The sequence below is a fragment of the Thermobia domestica genome, chromosome 17, assembly GCF_964235325.1.
Source record: "Thermobia domestica chromosome 17, izTheDome1.hap1.1, whole genome shotgun sequence".
Lineage (NCBI taxonomy): Eukaryota > Metazoa > Arthropoda > Insecta > Zygentoma > Lepismatidae > Thermobia > Thermobia domestica.
The window spans coordinates 13,801,061-13,823,956 of record NC_137470.1 but is presented as its reverse complement, the minus strand read 5'-3'; the positions used below and the strand labels follow the sequence as shown (position 1 = coordinate 13,823,956).

The following is a 22,896-nucleotide window of genomic DNA, read 5'->3' as shown; positions in this document are numbered from 1 at the left end:
TGCCCACCTAAGCCTCCTAAACTTGACGACCCTAACAATGTTGGGTAAACAGTATAAATTATGTAGTTCCTCGTTATGAAGTTTCCGCCATTCCCCATTCCTGTTCCTCTTGGGTCCGATATTCGTCTCAGGATCTTGTTCTCAAATACTTTCAGTTTATGTTATTCCCTCAGAGTAAGCGACCATGTTTCGTAACCATACAGAACAGGCATGATTATCGTTTTGTATATTTTAAGCTTCAAATTCCTCGACAGAATTCGCGACAACAAGAGATTTTGAACCGAATAGTAACACGAAGTCCCTGCTTTTAGTCAACATTTAATTTCTTCGTGAATATGATTTTCGTCTGTTAATATTGATCCTAGATATTTGAAACTATCCACCTTATCAAAAGTATTATTTAATATTTTAACGCATCCATAATTTGCTGTATTACGGTCCCGACGCACTTCCATGTATTTAGTTTTCTCTGTATTTACTTCTAAACCCATGTCCATTTTATCTAGTGGATGACCAAAATATAACTAACACGATTTGTTAGAAAGCTCAGAAATCGTTAAAGTGAAATCTTATGAGAATTTAACAGAACCTTATTCCCATATTTTAGGAGAAAATTTTACATCAATGTGTTCCTGTGAACATAATCCGATAAGTGCTTTAACATAGCATTTTGTAAACATTATTTTTGGATTTGTTGTTATTAACGCATTGATATGCCAGCTGGTTTCAGATATTCTGGCCACTTCTTATTACTAGTTTTTGCAATAGGTAGCATGATACATTTGTAGCTGTAAAAGTGATCTATTGAACAGTGTAAACAAAAGTTACTGCTCATTTAGTGTGAAAAAGTTAGCTCGTCATTTATAAATACGAGGGAGGATCAAAAACTAAGGTTACAAGGCAGGTATATCTGGAGTTTCGTCTGTTATAGAGAAATGAGGAGTGTGCGGTAATTTTAACACACACGGAGTTGGCAACTGTGCGCAGTTTCAGCCACCTATGGCGCCAGTTGTAGGTAAACAAAAATGGCGACTCGTTTGGAAAACTGGTTTCACGAAGACCGCTCAGTTATTCGATTTCTTTGGGCGAAACATGTAACCGCGGCTTAAATTCTCCGGCAGCTGATAGAGGTTTACGGAGAGGTTGTAATGTTTCCTCAGCATGTTACAGAATGGTGTCGAAACTTTGTGGCTGTTAGAGAAAATGTCATGGACAAGGAGCGTAGTGGAAGACCCAGCATGACACGAACAGATTTGAACACAGCTCGCGTGGAGGAGTTCACTATGGTCTCCCCTACAGCCCGTACTTCTCTCCAAGCGACTTTCACCTGTTTCCAGACTTGAAGGAGCTCCTCGAAGGCCGTCGCTTCGATTCAGACGAGAAGGTGAAACACTTCGTGACCGTGGCTGAATACGCAAGTACAGAATTTTTACCAGGAGGGAATCTTCAAACTCATCCCACGATGCGATAAGTGCCTCAACCGATATTGAGACTATGTCCAAAAATAACCTAATGTATTTACTGTTTGTTGGCTGTATTGGTTGTATGAAATGATACATACACACGTTTCACTGCAGGCTATGTAACCTTACTTTCTGATTATCCCTCGTAAATAAATGGGATGTTATAAATTTATTTCCTATACTGCAATTCCCTTTGAGATGTACTCACTCTTATACAAAACTTTCCCTTTTAATATGAAAATATCTATCTATTACACTACCTACCTCTAAACATAAAATATTTCAATATGAACACTTGTTTACTGTACAAAGCTGTGACATTGACTTATCTAATCTACATACAAAGGTTTTCTTTTAAAAGAAAAGGAAAAAAAGAAAGGTGATATTACATTACCTGACAGATTGCTTAAGGGTTCAAGCGGGTTGAATGAGCTGTGTCGAACTAGTTCGTATGGAAGAGAACCCCTCCTAGCCATGCAATGGATAGGTAATGTGTTTTCTTTTGAGCCCAGTGGTCGGAAAACACCTGTGTGTTAGCAGAAAGCTGAATATTAGTAGCTGATAATAGTGCAAAATAAAACACAAGCCAATGATGTCTACATGCAGTGCCAAACTAAACAGAGCTTTTACTACAAACTTCGACATAAAACTCACATACACACACGCACACACAATTGTACTTACGTACAATACCTTACCGCCAAGTTCAAAATCAATTCAACAGATAAGTGTGATAATCCTCTTTATTAATATGCACTTTTAAACTAATTTGGCTCTGAGTTCCTCGTTTGACATAACTTAGTAGATACCTTCAGCAAGGAAAGGAAGAGATAGGGAATAAAATGATAACGGTTTCGACTCGTGGGATCTATAAATATCTTCCTAGATTACAGACAACCATTTAAAAAACTGACAAAATGGCTGATCTCACAAAGGAAGTTCGGGAGAAAGCACTCGCCTGCAGAGAAACTAAGCATGCCATTTGAAAGATCAATTCATGCTGATTATAACAAGCTAATAAAATTCCTATACGGTTAAGAACTGTTCGAGAGATTCAACTTGGAAGTTTGATATAAAGGTTTGAACTTGCCTGATGGTTTGAATTTGCTACTGCATGATCACTGGTGTCCATTCACAGACAAATTGTCTATTGCACGTTGGATGACAGATGGCAAAGACGTAATGGTTGAGAATATACCAAAGAACTACACACGATTTGCACAACCATTTGATGTGTTTGATTCCGACCAATCAAAGATTATGGCAGGAGATGTGTATAGTACAAAACTTCATCCGGACGTTATAATGTACCAACTAAACAATCAAATAAAGTTTGTGTTCATGCTAATGAATCACTTCCGATCACCGCGATACATTGGATTGTTTCAGTTTGCGTTCCATAAGGCAGGTTACCGAACAAATTATATACCTCTTGAATCATCTATTGAATTTGTTTTGCGCTTTGCTTATGCAAACTGTTCTTTTGACGGATGTAACACAATTGCACATACAAAATGTTCATGGTGCACGGAAGTATTTTGCCTGAGTCATTTCTTCATAGAACAGAAGAACAACAGTGATCAATTTTCAACTTTAACCTATCATTATTGTGAACAGTACAATAACTAATCTTAACAAACCCGTTAGTTATTGCAAACCAGCTTTTTTTTTCTGTTACCTCCGATAGAATTCAATTTGTATGTCAATATTCGTTGCTAATTAATGTACTTAACGCATTTAAATGTGTATATACTCATTTTTTCATATATATCTTCCAAGTTGATCTCTCGAACAATTCTCAACCGTACAGGAATTTTATTAGCTTGTTGTAATCAGCATGAATTGGTCCTTCACATGGCATGCTTAGTTTCTCTGCAGGCGAGTGCTTTCTCCTGAACTCGCCAGGAGAGTAAATAGATCCCTGGGTACTCGTATTCACGAAGTTACTAACAAGCATACTACAAGTTGTTTCTCTCTATATTTGGTTCCCCAGTAACAGAGGGACTAGAATATCTCCTTTCAATACGCCTGATTCTGGATTCGATTTTCGTTGCGGAAACAACTCTTACACGCTATAGGTGCCATTCTCAGAGCCCAGCTGCTATGTCAAGAACCTAGTTCAAGACAACTCTTTGTTCTTTTCTTTTTTTCTTTTGTTTCTTCTAAAAATAACTGCCACAGTATTTACTTTTTTTTCGTATTTTTGGTTATAATGTTAATTCAACGAATTAAAAAAGAATAGAGAACAAACTTTAATTTGTTTCAAGTATTTGAATATACATGAACTAAATTCACTTTAATACTCGTTAAAAATGTTTCTACAGTATAGTTTCGGAAGAGCTCGGTTTCTTTGTGTGATATTGGGAAGTCTTCAACAAAGTAATGGTTGAAATAAAGTGCGCTTGAGGAAGATTAACTGTAGGTTTTACACTTCTGGATATAAAGTTTGGAAATCTACATGAAAACACGTATTGTGGTTGCTTGCTGCGCTCGATTTTTGGTTTTAATATTTTAACAAACATCATCTTCGTCTACTATATTCATAGTACATATGTCAGCTACGAGAGTAAGCCAAAAATTATCCGCAATTTTGACATAACTCTTTCTGCATTGTTCATACTGACACCTGTGTACTCGTGTGCTTTATTGTTATGCTGTTGTGGTCATGCTATGAAAGATTTTGATCCTAATTCCCCCATTTGTCTTCCTTTTGTTGCAGATAGATTATGGCCGCTCCATTAGAAGTTAGCGCCAAAGAGAAACAAAGAGCAGTGATTCCGTTTTCGTGGCCGGAAGGAGTATCACGAGCCGCAATCCATCAAAGACTTTCGGCACAATACGGGAACAGTGTCTTGCCGCAACGGAGTATCTACAAATAGATTGAAAACTTCAAAAATGGTCGCACAAGTGTTACGTACGAACAAGGAGACGAACGACCATCTACGGCCACAAATGTTGACAACATTGAGCATGCAAGTGACATAGTTCTGTTAGACAGACGAGTGACTATCGATGACGTGGCACATCGTCTGGAAATTAGGTATGATTCCTGATCCACCTTCCGACCACAAAAACCCGATCACTGCTTGTTGTTCCACTTTGGTGCAAGCTTCTAATGGAGCGGGCATGATCTATCTGCAACAAAAGGAAGACAAATAGAGGAATTAGGATCAAACTTTCATAGCATGACCACAACAGCATAACAATAAAATAGAGGAGGATAGAGATTAGTTAGAACAAATGTAAGAAGAGTTATGTCAAAATTGAAGATAACTTTCGATTTACCCTCGTATAACATCATTCTAAGATTTGAGTTATAAAAAGATACCTGTTCATAAAAAAAAAAAAAAAAAAAAATGAAACAAAACTAGTTCTACTCGCCTCGATTAGAAGTTGCTTCTAGTGTAGGAATCACTTTGACATATAAATAAACTAATAGATACAATCTTATTTTCACAGATAACGGACGAAAATGTAACATCATAAATCAAAACTGGAGATTAAAATGAAACATAGTTGCGTAACTAGAATCCCTGTTTGGGGGTGCAATGGGCGTAAATGATTTTTATGTTGAGACGATAGCGATTTATCAAATATTACTCCTTCTTAATGCTCAAATCTTAGAACAACTTGTCTGGTTTTGAATAAAGCTGTTACCCACGTCTGCCTTTTCCCTAGATGCTTCATTATATCTTTTCCTGATTAATAATCTTTAACTTTTCTGCTTACAAAGAAAAATAGCTGTAACTAGGAAACGCTAGATGTAGATTATTCACTACAGTACAGTGGATCTAGTACTCTTCATGACTCGTCTTCAGTACTTTTTATGTAATACATGAACCGAAAGTTTTTTTTTTTTTTTAACTAAGATTTTTAGATTAACGTCTATTGTCAGGATCAAATCTACATTGGACGTTAATCTACAATTGAACATGGCATCCGAACTACAGGAACTCCCACTGGGAATCGAAGCCGGGTCTCCCGTGCCGAAGGCGTGTATACTAACTTTACAGCCACGGGGAAGCTCGACTCTTGGCTACAATTCTATAAGTTAAAGAAAATGCTATCATAGCACGAAATAGACACTATTTAATATGGTCAACATTTGAAATGGATGTACATTATAGTTAAGTTATAACATTTATTCCACTGAGAGTTTTTAAATACTGAAATTAATACATAATTCTCTGTAACGTGATACTCACAAGTACTTATGCGAGAGATGTATTAGATTGTTTTAGTTAATACGTGGCAACATTGTTTCTTCTTTTAAAAAATAAACTAAGATTTTGTAAATATGCAACAATAATAACATTTTTCACTTTGTGTCTGATACACATTCAATAACGTTTACATAAGAATAAGAATAAAAAATTTCGTACGCTGTAACGCAAATATTAAAGCTAAAATAAGGTGAGGTCTTCAACTATCGTACTCAAAATGGGATTTCATCTTTTCTGTCCATTTTCAGTGTATTGAGGAAAAATTTCAAATCTTATTTGCTGTAAGAATTTTTCACGTCTTTGTTAATGTTTAAACTTACATCTGATGTTTATCCAGTGCTTATTTCTGTACTTGTGAATACTATGGCGATATATAAAGATAATAAAGGTATTATAGTAACGATAGTTGTCCGTCTTTGATCGTCACTCGCGAGAATTAAGGTGGCAGAATATCGAAGAATATATCGGGGCTCGTGGTATTTGAAGAGAAGATAAAATTGTACGATGAACGAGAGACTTTTTAATCTATGAAATGAATATATAGTTGTTCAGACATCCTTTCTTGTCATTAGGAATTCTGGGATTCTCATAATTGGCAGACAGCGCAGAAACCATAGATAAGAACCGGACTTACTTAATATAATACAAAATTTACCATATTTCTTTTGCTTGTTTTTCATAAATGAAAGGAGATAATGAAATGCAACTTATCACAGTCACAGATAATATTATTCTACAACAGAAAATATGAACCTGAAGAATTTTCAGTAGTGCCATCCATAGAAATTACAGTGTTGCCAGAATAACATTTCTCCCAAAATCTAAATTAACGCAGCGACTAGAGGAAAGAACTCAACTGCATTGAATTAAATATCATGTTGTCTTGGAATTTTGTGAACTATTTTTTAAATATTAGTTGTATTCAGTTTGTAGCAAACAAAATAGTTTTAACATACAGTGATTAAAATTAAATAACAATGTTACTTAAAAAGTAGTTAACAGGATACCAAAACATGATACGTAATCAAATACAGTTGAGTTTGTTCCTCTAGTCGCTGCCTTAACTTAGATTTTCGGAGGAATGTTATTCTGGCAACACTGTAATTTCTATGGATGGCAATACTAAAAATTCTTCAGGTTCATATTTTCTGTTGTAGAATAACATTATCTATGTTTGTGGTAAGTTACATTTCATTATCTCCTTTCACTTATGAAGAACAAGCAAAAGGTAAATGGTAAATTTTGTATTATTTTTAGTAAGTCCGACTCTTAATTTTTCATGTATAGTGTAATGCTCATTCATTTTAGTTGGAGTTTAGAAATTCCACTTGAAAATACAATGTCGAAGGTATATGTTATAACTTAACAATCAAGTGCTGTCAAATACATTGACGAATAAGAAAACAGCATCCTACAACGAAAATAAGTTTTCTTACATAACAGTTTATTCATCTTAAACGCACACACATCTATATATATATATCTGTAGATATACATACACACGCACACACAAACACATATACACACTCACACGCACAAGATACAGTATATGTTTTTTTTTTTTTTTTTGGTTCCTAACGTACAAAATATTTAACATTCTGGGTTGTTTTCTCAAGTACACAGTACAAAAAAATTTGCTTCTTCCTTTTCTTTTTAAATTACAGTAATGAGAACTATGTTAATTAATCGGTGTGCATCTATACCAGAATACTTCAGAAAGTAAAATAAATAATTAGCTGTATAACATATCGCCGGCTCTGTAAATGAGTGCCTCTGGTTTGAGTGTTATACCACGCTAAAAAAATGTTCCTTGCACTACAAAATATTACGAGTTTTTTGTAGACTCGTGCTGTTAGAATGAAAACTGTAATGTTAAGGAAAGTTAAGAAGTTACACAAATTTTTACAATGAACTTATTCTTTTGAAACTTTATTTATTTTGGCTTCACTTTTTAGCGATCTTTCCTAACTGCTTTAATGTATTACAAAATGTTTTAAATCATGTCTCAACTAAATTTATAGTAATTGTCACATATACAAATTCACACACCAGAGAAAGTGACAAAATTAAGCTATTTTTTGAAATGATTTTTGTTAAAAATACATGTTGGAATTGGTTTTACTTGTCTTCATGACAATTTCTTTAGTTAAAGCGTTCGATATGCCTTATGCGGACTTCTATTAAAAATATTAGCTATTTCAGATTTATAAGCAAAGGATATATCATTCTCAGGATAATCATTTCTACTTCAGATCCTTCAATCGTACAATAGTGTACAGGAAAGAGAGATACCTTTCTTTATAAGTATAACATTTATATTCATAGATCATTCTCTTTATTAACTCTTTCGCTGCGAAAGTCAACTTTAGACGATCTGAGAATTTTGCCTTTCGCTGTGGAAATCGACTTTAGTCCACAACGTCTATTTTTGTTTATACTTCGCTGCAATAGTCTATTTTAGTCGCTCATTGTATACGAAACATGTGGTAGTGATAATGCGTTGCATTGTGTTGCCAACTGGTGGCGATTTCTTGGAACTCTGCAGTTAAGCACGATTGAATACGAAAGATTTCTGTCATTCTGTTGTGGTGTGTTTGCGGGTTTCAGGCTAGATGATGTGGTGTGTTTGCGGGTTTCAGGCTAGCTAATTACACCAGAAAACAATGCTGGACAACGGTAAAACAATCAGCGACAGTCACATAGCTGCATTTTTGCTCGACTCTCATTCAGATGTGTAAGGAGATGAGGGTAAAGTTGATAGTCTTCAGATTTAAAATCTGAAAGAGTTCAAAACGTAACAGGTAGCAGTTGTCAGATTAGAAATACGACTGAATTTAACATGTTCAGCTATTTATATAATTTACGTATTTCTAATAGATATTTTGGTGTCTTTAAACCATATTTCACGGAAATATGAAAATTTCATTTTTTGGCTGCTTAATTGCCTTTTTTCCAGGAATCATCCGAAAATTTAATTCAGCAGCGAAAGGGTTAATGGGGATGAAATAAAAGTTAGAAGAAAAACATCTTGTATGTAACATAGATGTACAAGAAACATCTTGTACTTTGTGTACCTTGTATAATTGAAATGTGGGTGATTATTATGTTCTAGCGTTACACATTGTTGGAATAAATTATTGCACGATACATAAGGTAAAAAAAGGATCTATATTCGCTGATAATTTTATAAGTTCGTAAAAATGTTGAAATATTTTTCAGTGTTAGTGGATTTGTTAATCATCTATATGTAAAAATATATATACAAAACAATAAATACGTTATTGAAACTCAAGTTGATCTATAACTAAAGCAAAAAATTTCGAACTCAATATCAGAGCTCCTTAAACCGAATTTTGTAAGTAGAACTGATATAGATGCACGAAATTAAATTATGAAAGACAAAATACAACTCGAGTAGGATACCACAACCAGTTAAATTCTCTTCAAGAAACGTATAACACATCCTACGTATGCCTACCCTACCTATGTAAAGCTATTACATTGAAGGAACACATTCTCTAAAGTGAACTGTAAACCCCAGTTAAATATTCATTACTAACATACACGAAAGATAAACACCAGCATAGCGACAGTAAGAGATTGCTGCATACAAAGTAAAGTTGTTGTACATTATATATTATCACTTTCTGTGTTTTTTTATTGTATGTTTATATAATTTTTGTTTTAAGTAAACATATTAAACTCGAAATTCAATCCTTTCGCGATGGAAGTCTTTTACGAAAAACTTAAAATGAGAACATCTCCTACTCTGTCTTGGAACATCGATTGGCACAGATCCACGACGTGGGAACTTATGAGGAACTTCTGTGCCGCCTCGTACACCCAAACCATCTTCCACTTTGAGCAAACCAACTGGGGCAGAACCACGACGATATTGTAAGCGTGTCATTCCCTACAAGAAAAATATAAAAAAATAAATACAACGAGGTTAGAAAACAATACGATAAAATTCAGCAGTAATAACCTAATGTTAGCAAAACATTATATTACTAGTAATTAGATAAATCATATTTTGTTTGAATACAACATTGTAACAATTATTTTATTGTTTGAAAGACATATTGTTTTGATATTTCAATATTGTTGAAATGTTAAAAATATCAACCTGCACAGATTTTTAAGCGAGTATATCTCGAGAAAATTAAAAAGAAATCTGTAAATATATTTTCAAAATTTCAGGATTACTATTTTTTTTCTTTCTTTCGAGCACCATGGGATACCCTTTAATCACAAAAAAAAAAAACGTTTGAAAAACCGAAGTTAACCATTTGGTTTACTGGCTCTCAGTTATCCCTATAGGATAAAACAAGAATTTTAGGAATGATCCGAAAAATGGATCAAAAGATTGCGATCTTGGCCAATAATAATTAGTTTTTGGGTCAGGGGCCATAAAATTTCTGAACGGCATCTAAACCCAATTTTCATATCTTTCACGGAATAAGCACATCATACTGAGTTAAGTGATAGTTTTGATTTGGCTACACTATATGTAGTTCTCCAGATATAAGGCCTACAATTAAATTTTTGCCTGAAATATATTGGATCTTTTGATCCAAAAATGAAAATGAAGTCTTTCAGTTTAACGTCCAATGCATATGCCCATTAGGATAAGAAACTAGATTTTTGGGCTTTCGGCATCTGTGGCCATGTTAGCCCGTCACGTATGAGGAATAACATTCTCGGCGATCACACTATCCGAGAAAAGGGAAGGAAGGAAGCGGCCTGGGGCCTGTATATTAGATTCTATCCCGGTATTTGCCGGGCGTGAATGAGAGAATCCCAGAAAAACCTCACTCGGGATGGCTGGCCTGAAAAAAACTTTTACACTTTTTCGACCGAGTGTCCCCACCAGGAATCGAACTCAAAACCGCTCGCATAAAGACAAGACTAAGATATTATTACGCTACAGGGGGCCACATGATTATGCCCTTTAGACTAAGTGAATGATGGAAGAACTGGGAAGAAACGGGAGTATCCAGAGAAAACCACGGACACGATGTTGTCCACCACAAATTTACTTTGCGTGGCGATCGAACAGGGACCCCACGCACTAGAGGTAAGCGCTCTACCACTAAGCCGCCGTGCCCCCTATAAGATAAAGGATACAAGTGATAAATATAAGTGAAAAGCAATGAAATAATTGACAGAACAAAGTTAGGAAAGACATAGACAAAGTGGGAGAGCATGGCTTGTAAAAAACATGAGCGAGAAAAGACTGAAATAGTATGGGCATATGACAACAATGTAACAGAAAATTGGCAAGAGAAATGTTGGAGGAAGAAATTGAAAAAAACTAATGGGAGAAAAATTAGGAGTTAAAGTGCTAGAAGATGCGGATTTTCTACAATTGTATACAGATTTTAGAAGATGAATTTGGGGAAAAAAGAAAAGAATAGACGAGTTTAGTCCACAGTCCAATTCAAGAAAATAAAAAAAATGGAAAGAACATCAAAGAAGAACAAGAATTATTACCCGTCGCACGCGTATGAGGCGCTGCTGTTGTGTTTATGTTTTGGCACTGGGCGAAGGGGGTGGTGGGAGGGAAGGCAGGAATGGTTTTCTGTATTCCTTTACAGTGTTGCCAGGACGTCTTCCTACAAAGTAACAGGCCTTGTGCCTCAGCTAGATCTTCCCCCGTTTCTCTCATAGAGTATAACATGCATATCATTTCGCTATTTTATTCCCCTACCGACCAAAGAACAAATCTCGTGCGTTTGAGCTTTTCTTCCGAAGTTCATGGCGGTGATGCCAGACTTGCCTCGAAGAGGCAAGATGAGCGCTTTCGTTCGTCTCAAGACAAAAAGGAAAAAACGAAATAAGGAAAGTACTCCGTAGCTATAAATAAGCTCTCGCAAACAATATGAATATATTTATGTATTTATTTTTACTATACATGAACATAATCCTTCAAAAAAGGACAGTGTTAAGCGATACTGAATGAAAATATTCGTTTGCTCTTCTGATATTCGAGTAATAAAGGAAGAGGGAAGTGTGAAATATGTACACACTACTCTCACGCAAATTTGATTCTATTCATACCCTTTTGATTTTCTCGAAAACCTGACCATAAAAGAAATCTCAAGAAACTAGTACCTCTGGCGACCTTACCATGTTGCTGCTACCACTTGTAAACAAACTTCGCCGCATGCAGAGAAAAATCAGACGAGTAATACTATTCTATCAGGTTTTGTTTCCATATCGCCAAACTTAACAACACACTGAGCAAGGCTATATGATAAAAATATAAAAAAACACGAACACATTAAAGTTTCAACACACTAACTGTGTCTTCAATCAGAGAGAGAAGGGGTGTAAACTTGATGAAGACACAGTTAGTGTGTTGAAACTTTAATGTGTTCGTGTTTTTATATATTTTTATCACATCGTCTTGGTCAGTGTGTTGTGTTTAGTTTAAAAATAATAATTGTTTGGAATCAGGATAATGCGACGAAACGCAAGAACCCCAAGAAACTCACAAACATGATACTGTCTACCACATATTGTCTCCCAAACTAGAGTTAGAGGTTTTGTGGTATCGTGATCACTATGTGGACTGTTCGACAAAATACATCTCTCACTTGTACTTGCTCTTTTATAAATAACTTGGAAACAAACAGGAGAATTAAAGTGCAGTTTTCTTTGACGTAGAGAACACAATTCCGTATAAGATACTGAAAGTGTCTCAGAAATTACTGTCTTTCCCAGAATATTCATAAATAAAAGGTACAGGTCCCGCACTAAGCTTTTCTGCTCCAGTTTCTTAAACTAAATCATGTTATGCTACAGTTTAACTGAATCATTTATTAGTGAAATACGAACAAAATTATAGACGTTTTCAAAGGAAACTTTAACCAAAGGAAACACATGCCAAAAGTAAACTATGCCTTGTGGATATTTTCATAAGAAATGATTTACGCAACATTACAGGTTACTAATGAAATATGTATGTATGAAATATGAAGAAAATAGTCTGAGCCACTTTTGAAAGAACGTCTGAAAAGGAACTCAAGGGAGTAAACTACCCTTTCCTGATTGTTTCATGAGAAATAATATATCGTGTATTGTGACATTATTAATGAGATATTTATTTAAGAGACGTGAACATAATTGACTAAGACGTTTCTGAGAAAATCGCTCTGAAAAAAAATATCTCACTCATAAAACTAAAGTACACCTTGCGTATATTTGCAGAACAAATGAATTATGCCATATTATCAGGTTACTAACAAGATGTTTGTTTATGAAATATAAACAAAACTGCTTGAGTCGTCTGAGAAAATTACCCTCAAAAAACCAAGAGTAAACTACCTCTTGTGAATGTTTCCAGGACAAATTATACTACATAGTCAGGTTAGTAACAAAATACATAGTTTTGAAATATGAACAAAGTCGCTTTTGCGAAAATCATTCTAAAAGAACTCATCCCTTAGAATAAACAACCTATTTTGGATTTTATCCCAAAGAAATGACATAACACAGTATAGAGTTGTTAATGAATTACTGATGTATGAAATTTAAACAAAATCGTTGGAGCTATTTTCGAGAAAATAGCAATTTTTAATTTTCATCTTGAGTAAGCTATTCTTAAATTGGGAGTTAAGAAGAAAATTCGAAAGACGCCCCTAAGGAATGTAATAAAACTTATCTTTAAAATTTGGTGCAAATATGTTGAACCCTACGGACTCTAGACGAATGAACAAATTTGCATCAAGACGAACGGATGGACATTGAAAAATCACTTTTTGGTATGTAGAGGCTATGAAACGTGTTAAATCCATTGAAATCTTGAATTCGATTTTTTTGAGGATCACCATACTTTCTTCTCTCCTGTGTTCGTTTGAAAGTAAAATAAATAAATAAATAAATAAATAAAATTAAATTAAAGTTACGGGACTAACCTACAGAAAAATTGCCAAAAGTGGATATTTTTAGTTTTTAAGGAGTCTAAAGGGGGGATGAAGAAATTCCCATGTTATTTAAATGGGCGTTTTCTTGGAATACAAAATCTTAATCTTTAGATAGTTGAAATAAGAAAAAAACTTGAAATTTGGTAGAATTGTGGATTCAAGAGATGCGAGGGCGTAGGCCGAGTAAAAGTGAGGGTCAGGGGGCGAAGCGCCCAGCTGTGCCAAATTTAGGAAATGTAATTAAAGAGCAAATGCACAAAATTCACTGTTGATGCAAAGGCTGATACTTAAGAGATGCGAGGCCGTAGACCGAGCAAATGTGGAGGACTGGGGGCAGAGCTTCCAGCTAGCCAAAGGCTAGTTTCTATGTAAAATAATATAATCGCTGAAATCGTATTTCACGAAACTATATTAAAAAAAACTAACCCTAAGATTAAAGTAACCCCTTGTGAATATTATCATGGAAGTTCATATATCATAACATTATATGAATATTAATGAAATATATATTTATGAACTACGAACAAAATTGTCTGAATCGGTTTTCAACAAATAGTCTGAAAATACACTCAACCCAAGAATAAACTACTGCTTGTGAATTTATTCGTAAGGAGTAATTTACGTATTAATGAAATATTTACTTATAAAATATGAACAAAATCGCCTGAGTTGATTTTGAGAAAATCGACCGAAAAGAACTCACCCCCCAAAATAAACTATCCCTCGTACAATTTTTCAAAACAAATGAGTTATGCCATATTGCCAGGTTATTAACAAAATGTTCATTTATGAAATAAAAACAAAATCGTGTCATTTTTGGGAAAATCTCCCGAAAAAAAGAAATTGTACTTTTTTTTTTGAACAAATGAGTTATGACTAGGACCCGGAATTTGAGGAAAAATCCTCTTTTTTATAAGTGCCCGAAGACGAGGCTTAATGTAATACATGTTCATTTTGGGTCATTGTAGGCCAGAAAATTTTGGATTTGTCTTTTTTTTCTTTTTCAGCGTTTTTTTTTTTTTTTTTTTTTTTTTTTGTTTATTGGCCTTTTTAAGCTTTTGATAGGTCTTAAGGTTTTTTTTTTCTTTCACTTCATCTTTCGACAATAAATTTACTGGCCATTAACTCGAATCACCACCACCTCTTAAACATATTTTCTTTAGTAAAGAAAATTCAAAAATAAGACATTCTTCAACGACTGGATTGGTAAGACCAGATCTGCAGCAATCAGAAGTCAGATAAGGAGGCGTAACAATGTCCTTCAACAAGGGAGTGAGGGGGGAAGGGTTTGTTATTTCAGTTTGTACTTCAGTTTGTGGAAGAAGAACAGACCGTTAACTTACCAGATGCTTGTATTTTTGAGCATTATATTAATTAAATATGTATTCTATAAGCATTATATTCTAATTAAATTGGGTCTTAGTATTACATCCTTTTTACGTCTTTTTTTTAGATATCTTTAAGTCTTTTTATAGGTCCTTTTTTGGGAATTTTTAGGTCTTCAACTTCCGAGACCTAGTTATGACATATTCTCAGGTTATTAATGACATACATACTTATTTTTGAAATATGAACAAAATATTGATTTTCACCCTTCAGTAAAAATTCGAAAAACAAGTATGGAGTTTTGGAGTTTATTATTTGCAAGGAGCAAAGCTTTAGGTAGTATATTTGACATGTTTGCCTAGTAACAAATAACACTACATGTTCTGCTGTAATCGGTCACGAAAATAATTTTGTAAACCTATGAACTGTCTGACAGTAGTTACATCAGTACAGTGCTGCCACCTATTGATCTGATATCCTAGCTCAGCGGGCGTTACGGAGTTTTTACAGCTATTCAGCTGCCATTCGTCGAAAAGTCTCTATAACACCGCCTGGAGGAAAAACGACAACTTTCAATTAGAAATACTATAGCCATATTGCATGTTTTAAATACTAGGAGAATGAAAGACAAAGTATACACTTGCACGGTATTATGGACGTGTCATACAAATGTGCAGTAGCCTATTTAAATATGCTTCATCCACGCATATGCACATGTGCACAGTATATAATCACGGGTTATATACTGTGTTTCATCCACGCAAATGCACATGTGTACATAACGGCTTAAGCACGGGTTATATAAATGTGTGCTTCATCCATGCAAATGCACATGTGCACATGTACGGCTTATGCATGGATAGTGCACATGTGCCGTACACGTACGTGTTGTCTGGGTCGCTGCATGCGACGAACATTATTTTTTTTTTTTTTTTTTTGTTTAAAAAAAGCTGTTCCAGCTTCGATCCCCGGTGGGAGAGCATTCTTAAACGATTCAGGGCAGTTTCTATTCCACCTTAAACAGTACCGTCTACATTACATTTCCTCGGAGTCAAAAAGGGACGCTAAACAAAGTCTACACTGCCAAAATAAAGAAGCTCTTAGCCAGATGACAAAAATGTATTGAACTGGTTGGGGATTACGTCGAAAAATATCCTATCTACCCATCTATCAGGATATCTACTGGACACTTTTAATACCAAGGCATTTCAAATTACCATCTACATTACTTCCAGGTATTTTACAATAATTATTTCTTGACTTGTAAAACATTTGATGAGAAATATTGGATTTAAATTTGGAAGAAATTGATACAAAAAATCACTGAAGGATTCCCAAAATACAAATATTTCAGGGCATCGTGAACGTACTAGAGCACCGCGAATAAAACACGATTACGAAACGGAAGTTAAAGTGAGCTTCAAGAGAAAGAGAGGAAGTATAGAAATAAATGTAATAGAGAAGGCAAGGAATATATGAAAAGTTCAATAGCACATTACCTAGGAATGCAGGTACACCATTTGTACTTTGAAATCAAAGGAATTTCCAAATTCTTTTTAAGGTTATCCATGCGCCACCCTTTTACCATATACAATTGTGCATTAATGGAATATACGACTAACCAGTTGAGAATGTTCCAAGAGCATTGTCAGAACGAACTTAAAAAGAATGGAGAGATGGAGTGGGAAGGATAACTGTGATTCTTCCTACATGTAAAAGTAAATATTTTTATTCGCACCTTCTCTTTCGCAAAAATTAGTAAAATATCATCTCTGTGTGACTTAGTTCTTGAGATATGGCTGCTTAAATATCTAGAAATTCGAACTTTTTGGCCAATATCTGGGGAACGGTGGCGAGTTGGCCAGTAGACTGTTAATCAGTGGCCACCTGTTACTATTTGGTACTAAATTCTTCACCATCCTCTTAGGTATTGATTAATACCAATATGATCTCTCTGTGACTTATGGTTCTCGAGATTTGGCTCCTTAAATCTCTCGTAATCGGAACTATCTTTTGGCCAATATCACGGAAAGAGTAAATCATAGACAGATGGTATTGGTGTTAATCAATACCTACGAGGATGGTAAACATTTTGGTACCGATAATAATTGGTGGCCATTGACCAACGGGTCATTGGCCAAACCAGTGGCCAGTTGGACAGTGGCCACCGGTTACTATTTGGTACTGAGTATCTACTACTGAGCCACCATGAATCCTGTAAAGCTGAAGAGAGGAAAAAGGAAAAACATTTTTAGAGACAGGGACAGCAGCGACTGCCATGATGCGCTAACATATCCTATTCAATAACACTTGTTTCTCTACACTTAGTCCGGTTTCCATACAGGTACTTTTATCCTTGTCAATTTCTCTATTTCTCATTTCTTGTAAGTTCTTTTCGTTCCGTATTATCTCTCGTTATTTCGTATTTTTTAAAAACTTATTTTTTTGAAGAATGTTTCCCTTTGTTATTAATTTTGTGTTTTTGATTTATTGTTATTTCATCTAACTATATTTCTCTTCTCAATATTTTTTCTCTCTTCATACTCTCACCAACAAACCATTCCCATTAGTTTTATCTTCTCACTGAAGCACACTTTATTTTGAACCCTGCAACACCCTGTGACTACAATTCGAGATGGCGTTTATTGAACGCTTAACAGCTACTATTCTGTTCGTTAAGTTTTCTTGCTACTTCTTATCTTTCCTATCTGATGAAGGAGCTTAGTGAAAACGCTTTTATTTAATGTTCTGTAATGCTGCTTTCCCTATTCTCTGGAAACTAATTCATTATGTACAACTTACTGTCCTCAAGCTTCTTCACATTCACAGCGCCGGCCGTCGGCAATTTGTCGCCCCCCTCCCCCCTTACACCAGAAAGAACAAATCTTAAAAGACACGATTTTAAGTATACTATTCCATCATAAACAACGAAGGGGAGGGGAGTACCACTCGCACACAGAAAGACCTAAACACTACAAATACAATCTTGTTTTTTTTTCCCCTTCAAATAGTAATCTATTATGTTAGTGAAAGATAAAGCAAAATCACCTGCAGAGAAAAGATAGTAATCCTTTATATAGAATTCAATATCGAGCTTCAATCTCAATATATCAATTTGCAATTCCAGTGCAACTAGCTCTTTTATCCTGATTTCTTGACTTTTCTTCTACATAGCTATGTTAATTAAAAAAAAAAATGTTTTCACCTTCAATGATAACGAATTAGTTTGTGACAAAGACAAGACTAGTTTTCATACCAAAACTGTCGTAACTAGCTAAATGGAACAAGTGTTCACTACAGTTCGAGAATTGAGTTCTTGTACTTGACAACAATCAAGCAATTCATGCTAAGATTTGTTTGACCATTTGGTTTAGCACTGTCCATGTAACCTTATAAACTTAAGCGACCTAATCATGATTTATGAATGTAGTATTCAAATAGAAGTTAAGCTTAGTAAATTTAACTACTATCATCATGAAGTCTGTTTTCAACAAGAAATATTTATTTTAAACAATATAGTTATGACAGATTTTGCCGCTCCTGGAAACTTACCGCCTCGTGCAAATTCACATGTTGCACATATGATAGAGCCAGCCTTTCAGCACTCGTAATAGGGCCTAAGAGTAGCTATCGCGTGTGATCCTGGGTTCCATTCCCGGTGGAGTTTCTCCCCTCGAACACAATCCCAAGTAGTGATTCGGTCCTCCATTCACAGTTTCGGTGATGAAAAGGGACGACAATATTGGTAATTAATTAAATTGATGGTCGCTTAACATCAAATTACGTCTATGAATAAAATAATAACAGTAACGCACTAATTCATAACCATTATCATTCAGATTCAAAACAGACCGAGACCGCAGAGTCAGACAAGATACAGATGAAAATCACATTAAATAAAAAAGTTCTACTATATTTATCATACTGCATTATACGTGCACTATCTTCTACGGCACTGCAGCAACAGTAGTTCATGTAGTTCATAGCAGTTCCCAATTCACGCGGTCAAAAGCCATCTCTAGATTAATAAATACAACATATATCTCTTTCCATTTTTCTATAAATCTTTCACTGATCATTGTTAATAATTCAATTGTATCTCTTGTGCCCCTACCTCTCCTGAACTCGAACTGTTCCTTCTCAGCGTTTTCATTTGTTTCAAAATATTGTTTAAACGGAGAAAGAAAACATACACAAAAAAGAATGAAAAAAAATCTGACGTTTTGTCTTACTGTGGATTTTAGCCTATTATCTAAGTAGCTAGGAGGAACCACACGAGATAGCTCGATATTTTCTGTTGTTCTGAAGAACAATATAGAGGACTAGAAACTATGGAACAAATTAAAGATTTCTCTCGGAAGCTTCTGAGCAGTGATTTATGGACATTCCTTCATCCAGAAATCCCCATAAATAGTTTATGGCAGATATATTGTATTTTAAAACTACTACTCGTAATACATGCTTGATGCAATCCAGTACAAACTTCACGGAAAAAATGTAATGTCTAAATTGTTTATTATTATTATTATTATTATTATTATTATTATTATTATTATTATTATTATTATTATTATGTAGTAATACAAAATTTGTCAACCATTGTACAAAGAGTCAGCGGCGCAAATCTCTCTTCAACATTGAGGGGGGGGGGGGGGGAAGTAAGAAAGTTCCGATATTTTTTTTAAGCCATGTTCAAGATATTTATGAAATTGAAAAACAATGCTGTGGAGGATCAGGGGAGTAGAGTTGACATGAACATTTGGAAGCGGTCAGATTTGTGGCTTATTCTGCCGTGCTAAACAAAAAGGCCTAAACTCCATTTCACATACTTTCGAGAAAATAAGCAAAACGCGTTTTGGCTTAGGCTGTACGTTCAAATTTGTTGTATTTCAGTAAAACTTTATTAAATATATTTTCACGATCTAAAATTTGTGTGGTAATACAGTTAGATATTTTCGCTTATGAATTGCCACTTAAGGTCTTTTTGCTTACTTTCAGTTACAGTTTTGAACATAAGGTAAACACTCATGAGGTCATTACCCCCTACCTAGTGGTCAAACCACGTCAATTTCACTTTAGATAGATGCAGAATTGTACTACGAACATTCCCATATCAATATCTCGATTTTGGAAAAATGTGGAGTTAAGGTCTTTTCGCTTAGGACGGCAGTATTCTGGAAGGGGTGGGTGGGGAAGATAAGACTCATATTACTGTAGATAAATCTGATTTCTGAGGTAAACCTGTTGCATATTATATATCAGGCGATTAGATGAAGTAGTGGTATATATCAGTATTACAAATCAGTGTCGTGAACACATTCTGAAGTCTGAATACATGCATAATTATAATTGGTATGTTTCCACTTAGGCATCCACAATGATCCTCATCCATAATATAGATGAAAATCGCATTTCATATCGGATTACTGGAAGGGGACAGTCTCCCAGTTCCAAGATAGGGGTGAACCTGTGCCATCATTCCGTCAGGATTTGCGCCAGTGCAAAGAGTATCTTTTAGTGGATAATATTGTGGCGGTTAAAGGAGATAATAGATACCGCAAGAACAATGCTCCAAAAGGTTTGTTGATATCGAAGATTAAGGATCATAGCGGTTTTTTATTGCTATAGAGTAAAAGCAATGTTATTTGGTCTGTTTTCTCCCATCTTTCCTAAAGGAAACAATTCTCTAGAATTTGCATATTTAGTGGATACGAAAAGATAAACTTACGGGCGCCCATCTTTTATGTTCCAGAAAGAGATTTTTAGAGCGGTTTGACAGCCGGTTGTGGTAAATATTCAGAGTGAAAAAGTGTGGGACTAAGTCAATTGACACTCCGATTGTCTCACATTATAATAATAGAAAAGTAAGTGATCGGACTGGGATATAATAAGCTACCACTATTTGCCACCAGTATATAGAGTTTTCCAGAAGTTCTTCCCACATTTTAACTCACTGTAACTTCGTAACAACCAGATATTTCAGTAAAATAAATTTACCTGGCAACACTGCGCACTAAGAGTCAATCAAGAGATGCTGAAGTGTTTACTGTGATATACAGAGCCGAAAATTGTGTACTTTACTACACTGAAAATTCAGTAGAGTTACAGTAAGACCCGGACAGAAGTGTCATGTGTGGGATACTCAGAATCTACGTGAAATCCATACACAAGAAATGAATGTGTGGTAAGCTGCACCTATGGACCATCTATCATATCTTTTTTTCAAATAAGATACAATGACAGGCACTACTTTCCTCAACATGCTGAAGATATTTATACTTCCCCAGCTAGTTCAACCATGTATGAAGAATGACCCGTACTTTCAACAAGACGGAACCTCTCCCGATTTCGTTTTCCCGCAGCCAGAAACTATCTGAATCAGGAATTTAGAGGCAGGTGGATTCAGGGCCTGCTCTACCATATGTACAACACGGGCGTTTGCACGGGACGACAAGATCTCAGTCATAACTATATTACTTAAAATAAATATTTTTTTTGGAAACGGACTTGATGATGGTGGTAGGTAAATTTACTAAACTGACCTCCTATTTGAATACTACATTCATAAATCATGTTTAGGTCGCATTAGTTTTAGGTCACATGGACAGTGCTAAAGCAAATGGTCAAACAAATCCCAGCATGCATTGCTTGATTGTTGTCAAATACAAGAACTCAATTCCCGAATAGTAGCGAACACCTTATTTAGTTAATCACAGTTTTGATATAAAACTAGTCTTGTTTTTGTCACAAACAAGTTCCTTACATTGAAGGTGGAAACTTTTTTTTTTTTTTTTTAATAATCGATGTAGAAGGAAAGCCAAGAAATAAAGATAGAAAAAGAGAATTCCACTGGAATTGCAAACTGATATATTGAGATTGAAGCTCTGTATTGAATTCTATAAAAAGGATTACCATCTTTCCTCTACAGGTGTGTGTGTTTTATCTTTCACCAATATAATAGATTATTATTTAAAGAAAAAAAAAAAGATATACCGAGATTGTATTTGTAGTATTTAGGCCTTTCTGAGTGCAAGTATTTTTCCCTCCCTTCGTTGTTCATGATGGAGTAGCACACATGAAATCGTGGCTTTTAAGATTTATTCTTTCTGGAGAAAGGGGAGAGGACGAATGATGCCATTGCATGGAGTAGGAAATTGCCCAGGACTGGTCCTGGGTAGATTAACAGATATATTATATATGCAAACACTAATGCCAGAAGGCCTTTCAGGGTTTTAGAACGAGATTACAGGTACACATCAATGAAAATAGTGCCCAATTCGAAACGTGGCGATAAGGATGATCGACATATAGCGTTACGAAGTATAACTTTGAGGACTGCTGTGCAGTACAAATTTTAGTTCACTAAATTATCTCTGTTCGTTAACAAGTTCTAAGGAACTGAGATGTGGGAAGGAGTTTGGGAACGTTCTATAACTGACAAGGATTACAGAAAAATAAAACACGGTACACCATATTCACCTATGGTTCTAATAAATAAATAAATAAATTATTTAATAAAAAAAGCCCGTATTTCTTCCAAATTTGTGTGAAACTGTTTCTATATATAGAGAGAGAATAGTTGAACTGTATCGAGTCTATATTTGTTACATAAAATTTTATGATTGTATAAAAGATTAGGAATATTCAAGCTAAGTAAAAAATATGAAAAAAATATACAAATAAATAATTAACAGAAAAAGGTATTAGGCATTTTTCAAACATCCATATTGTATATCTGTTCCATATTTATATACAAATCAATATAAATAAAAATGACTATGACTATGTTTGTGACTTAATAGCTCTTGAACCATCCGACCGATCTCGATTAAATTATCAACATTGATGAGGTTCAGAATTGGGATGATTTTCATCATTTCACTTTAACGGTATATCGCAGGTGAGGGGGATATATAAAAATGACTGTTATTAGTTTTGAATCCATAGTTTTCGCAG

At 34.9% G+C, this 22,896-nt stretch overlaps 1 protein-coding gene across 5 annotated transcripts in view; it reads right to left on the bottom strand.

The window, feature by feature from the left end:
* The window catches only part of LOC145674581 (uncharacterized), a 476,266-nt gene that overhangs the window by 49,057 nt on the left and 404,313 nt on the right, over positions 1-22,896 (bottom strand). For 4 of the 5 annotated variants that reach the window (XM_081744773.1, XM_081744775.1, XM_081744772.1 and 1 more), the window contains 2 exons: positions 9,455-9,599; positions 1,858-1,989 (listed from right to left, as the gene is read on the bottom strand). In XM_081744773.1, coding sequence (XP_081600899.1) covers positions 1,858-1,989; positions 9,455-9,599 — 277 coding nt within the window. The remainder of the gene's footprint in view (positions 1-1,857; positions 1,990-9,454; positions 9,600-22,896) is intronic. The other variant, XM_081744774.1, reaches the window with a different exon arrangement.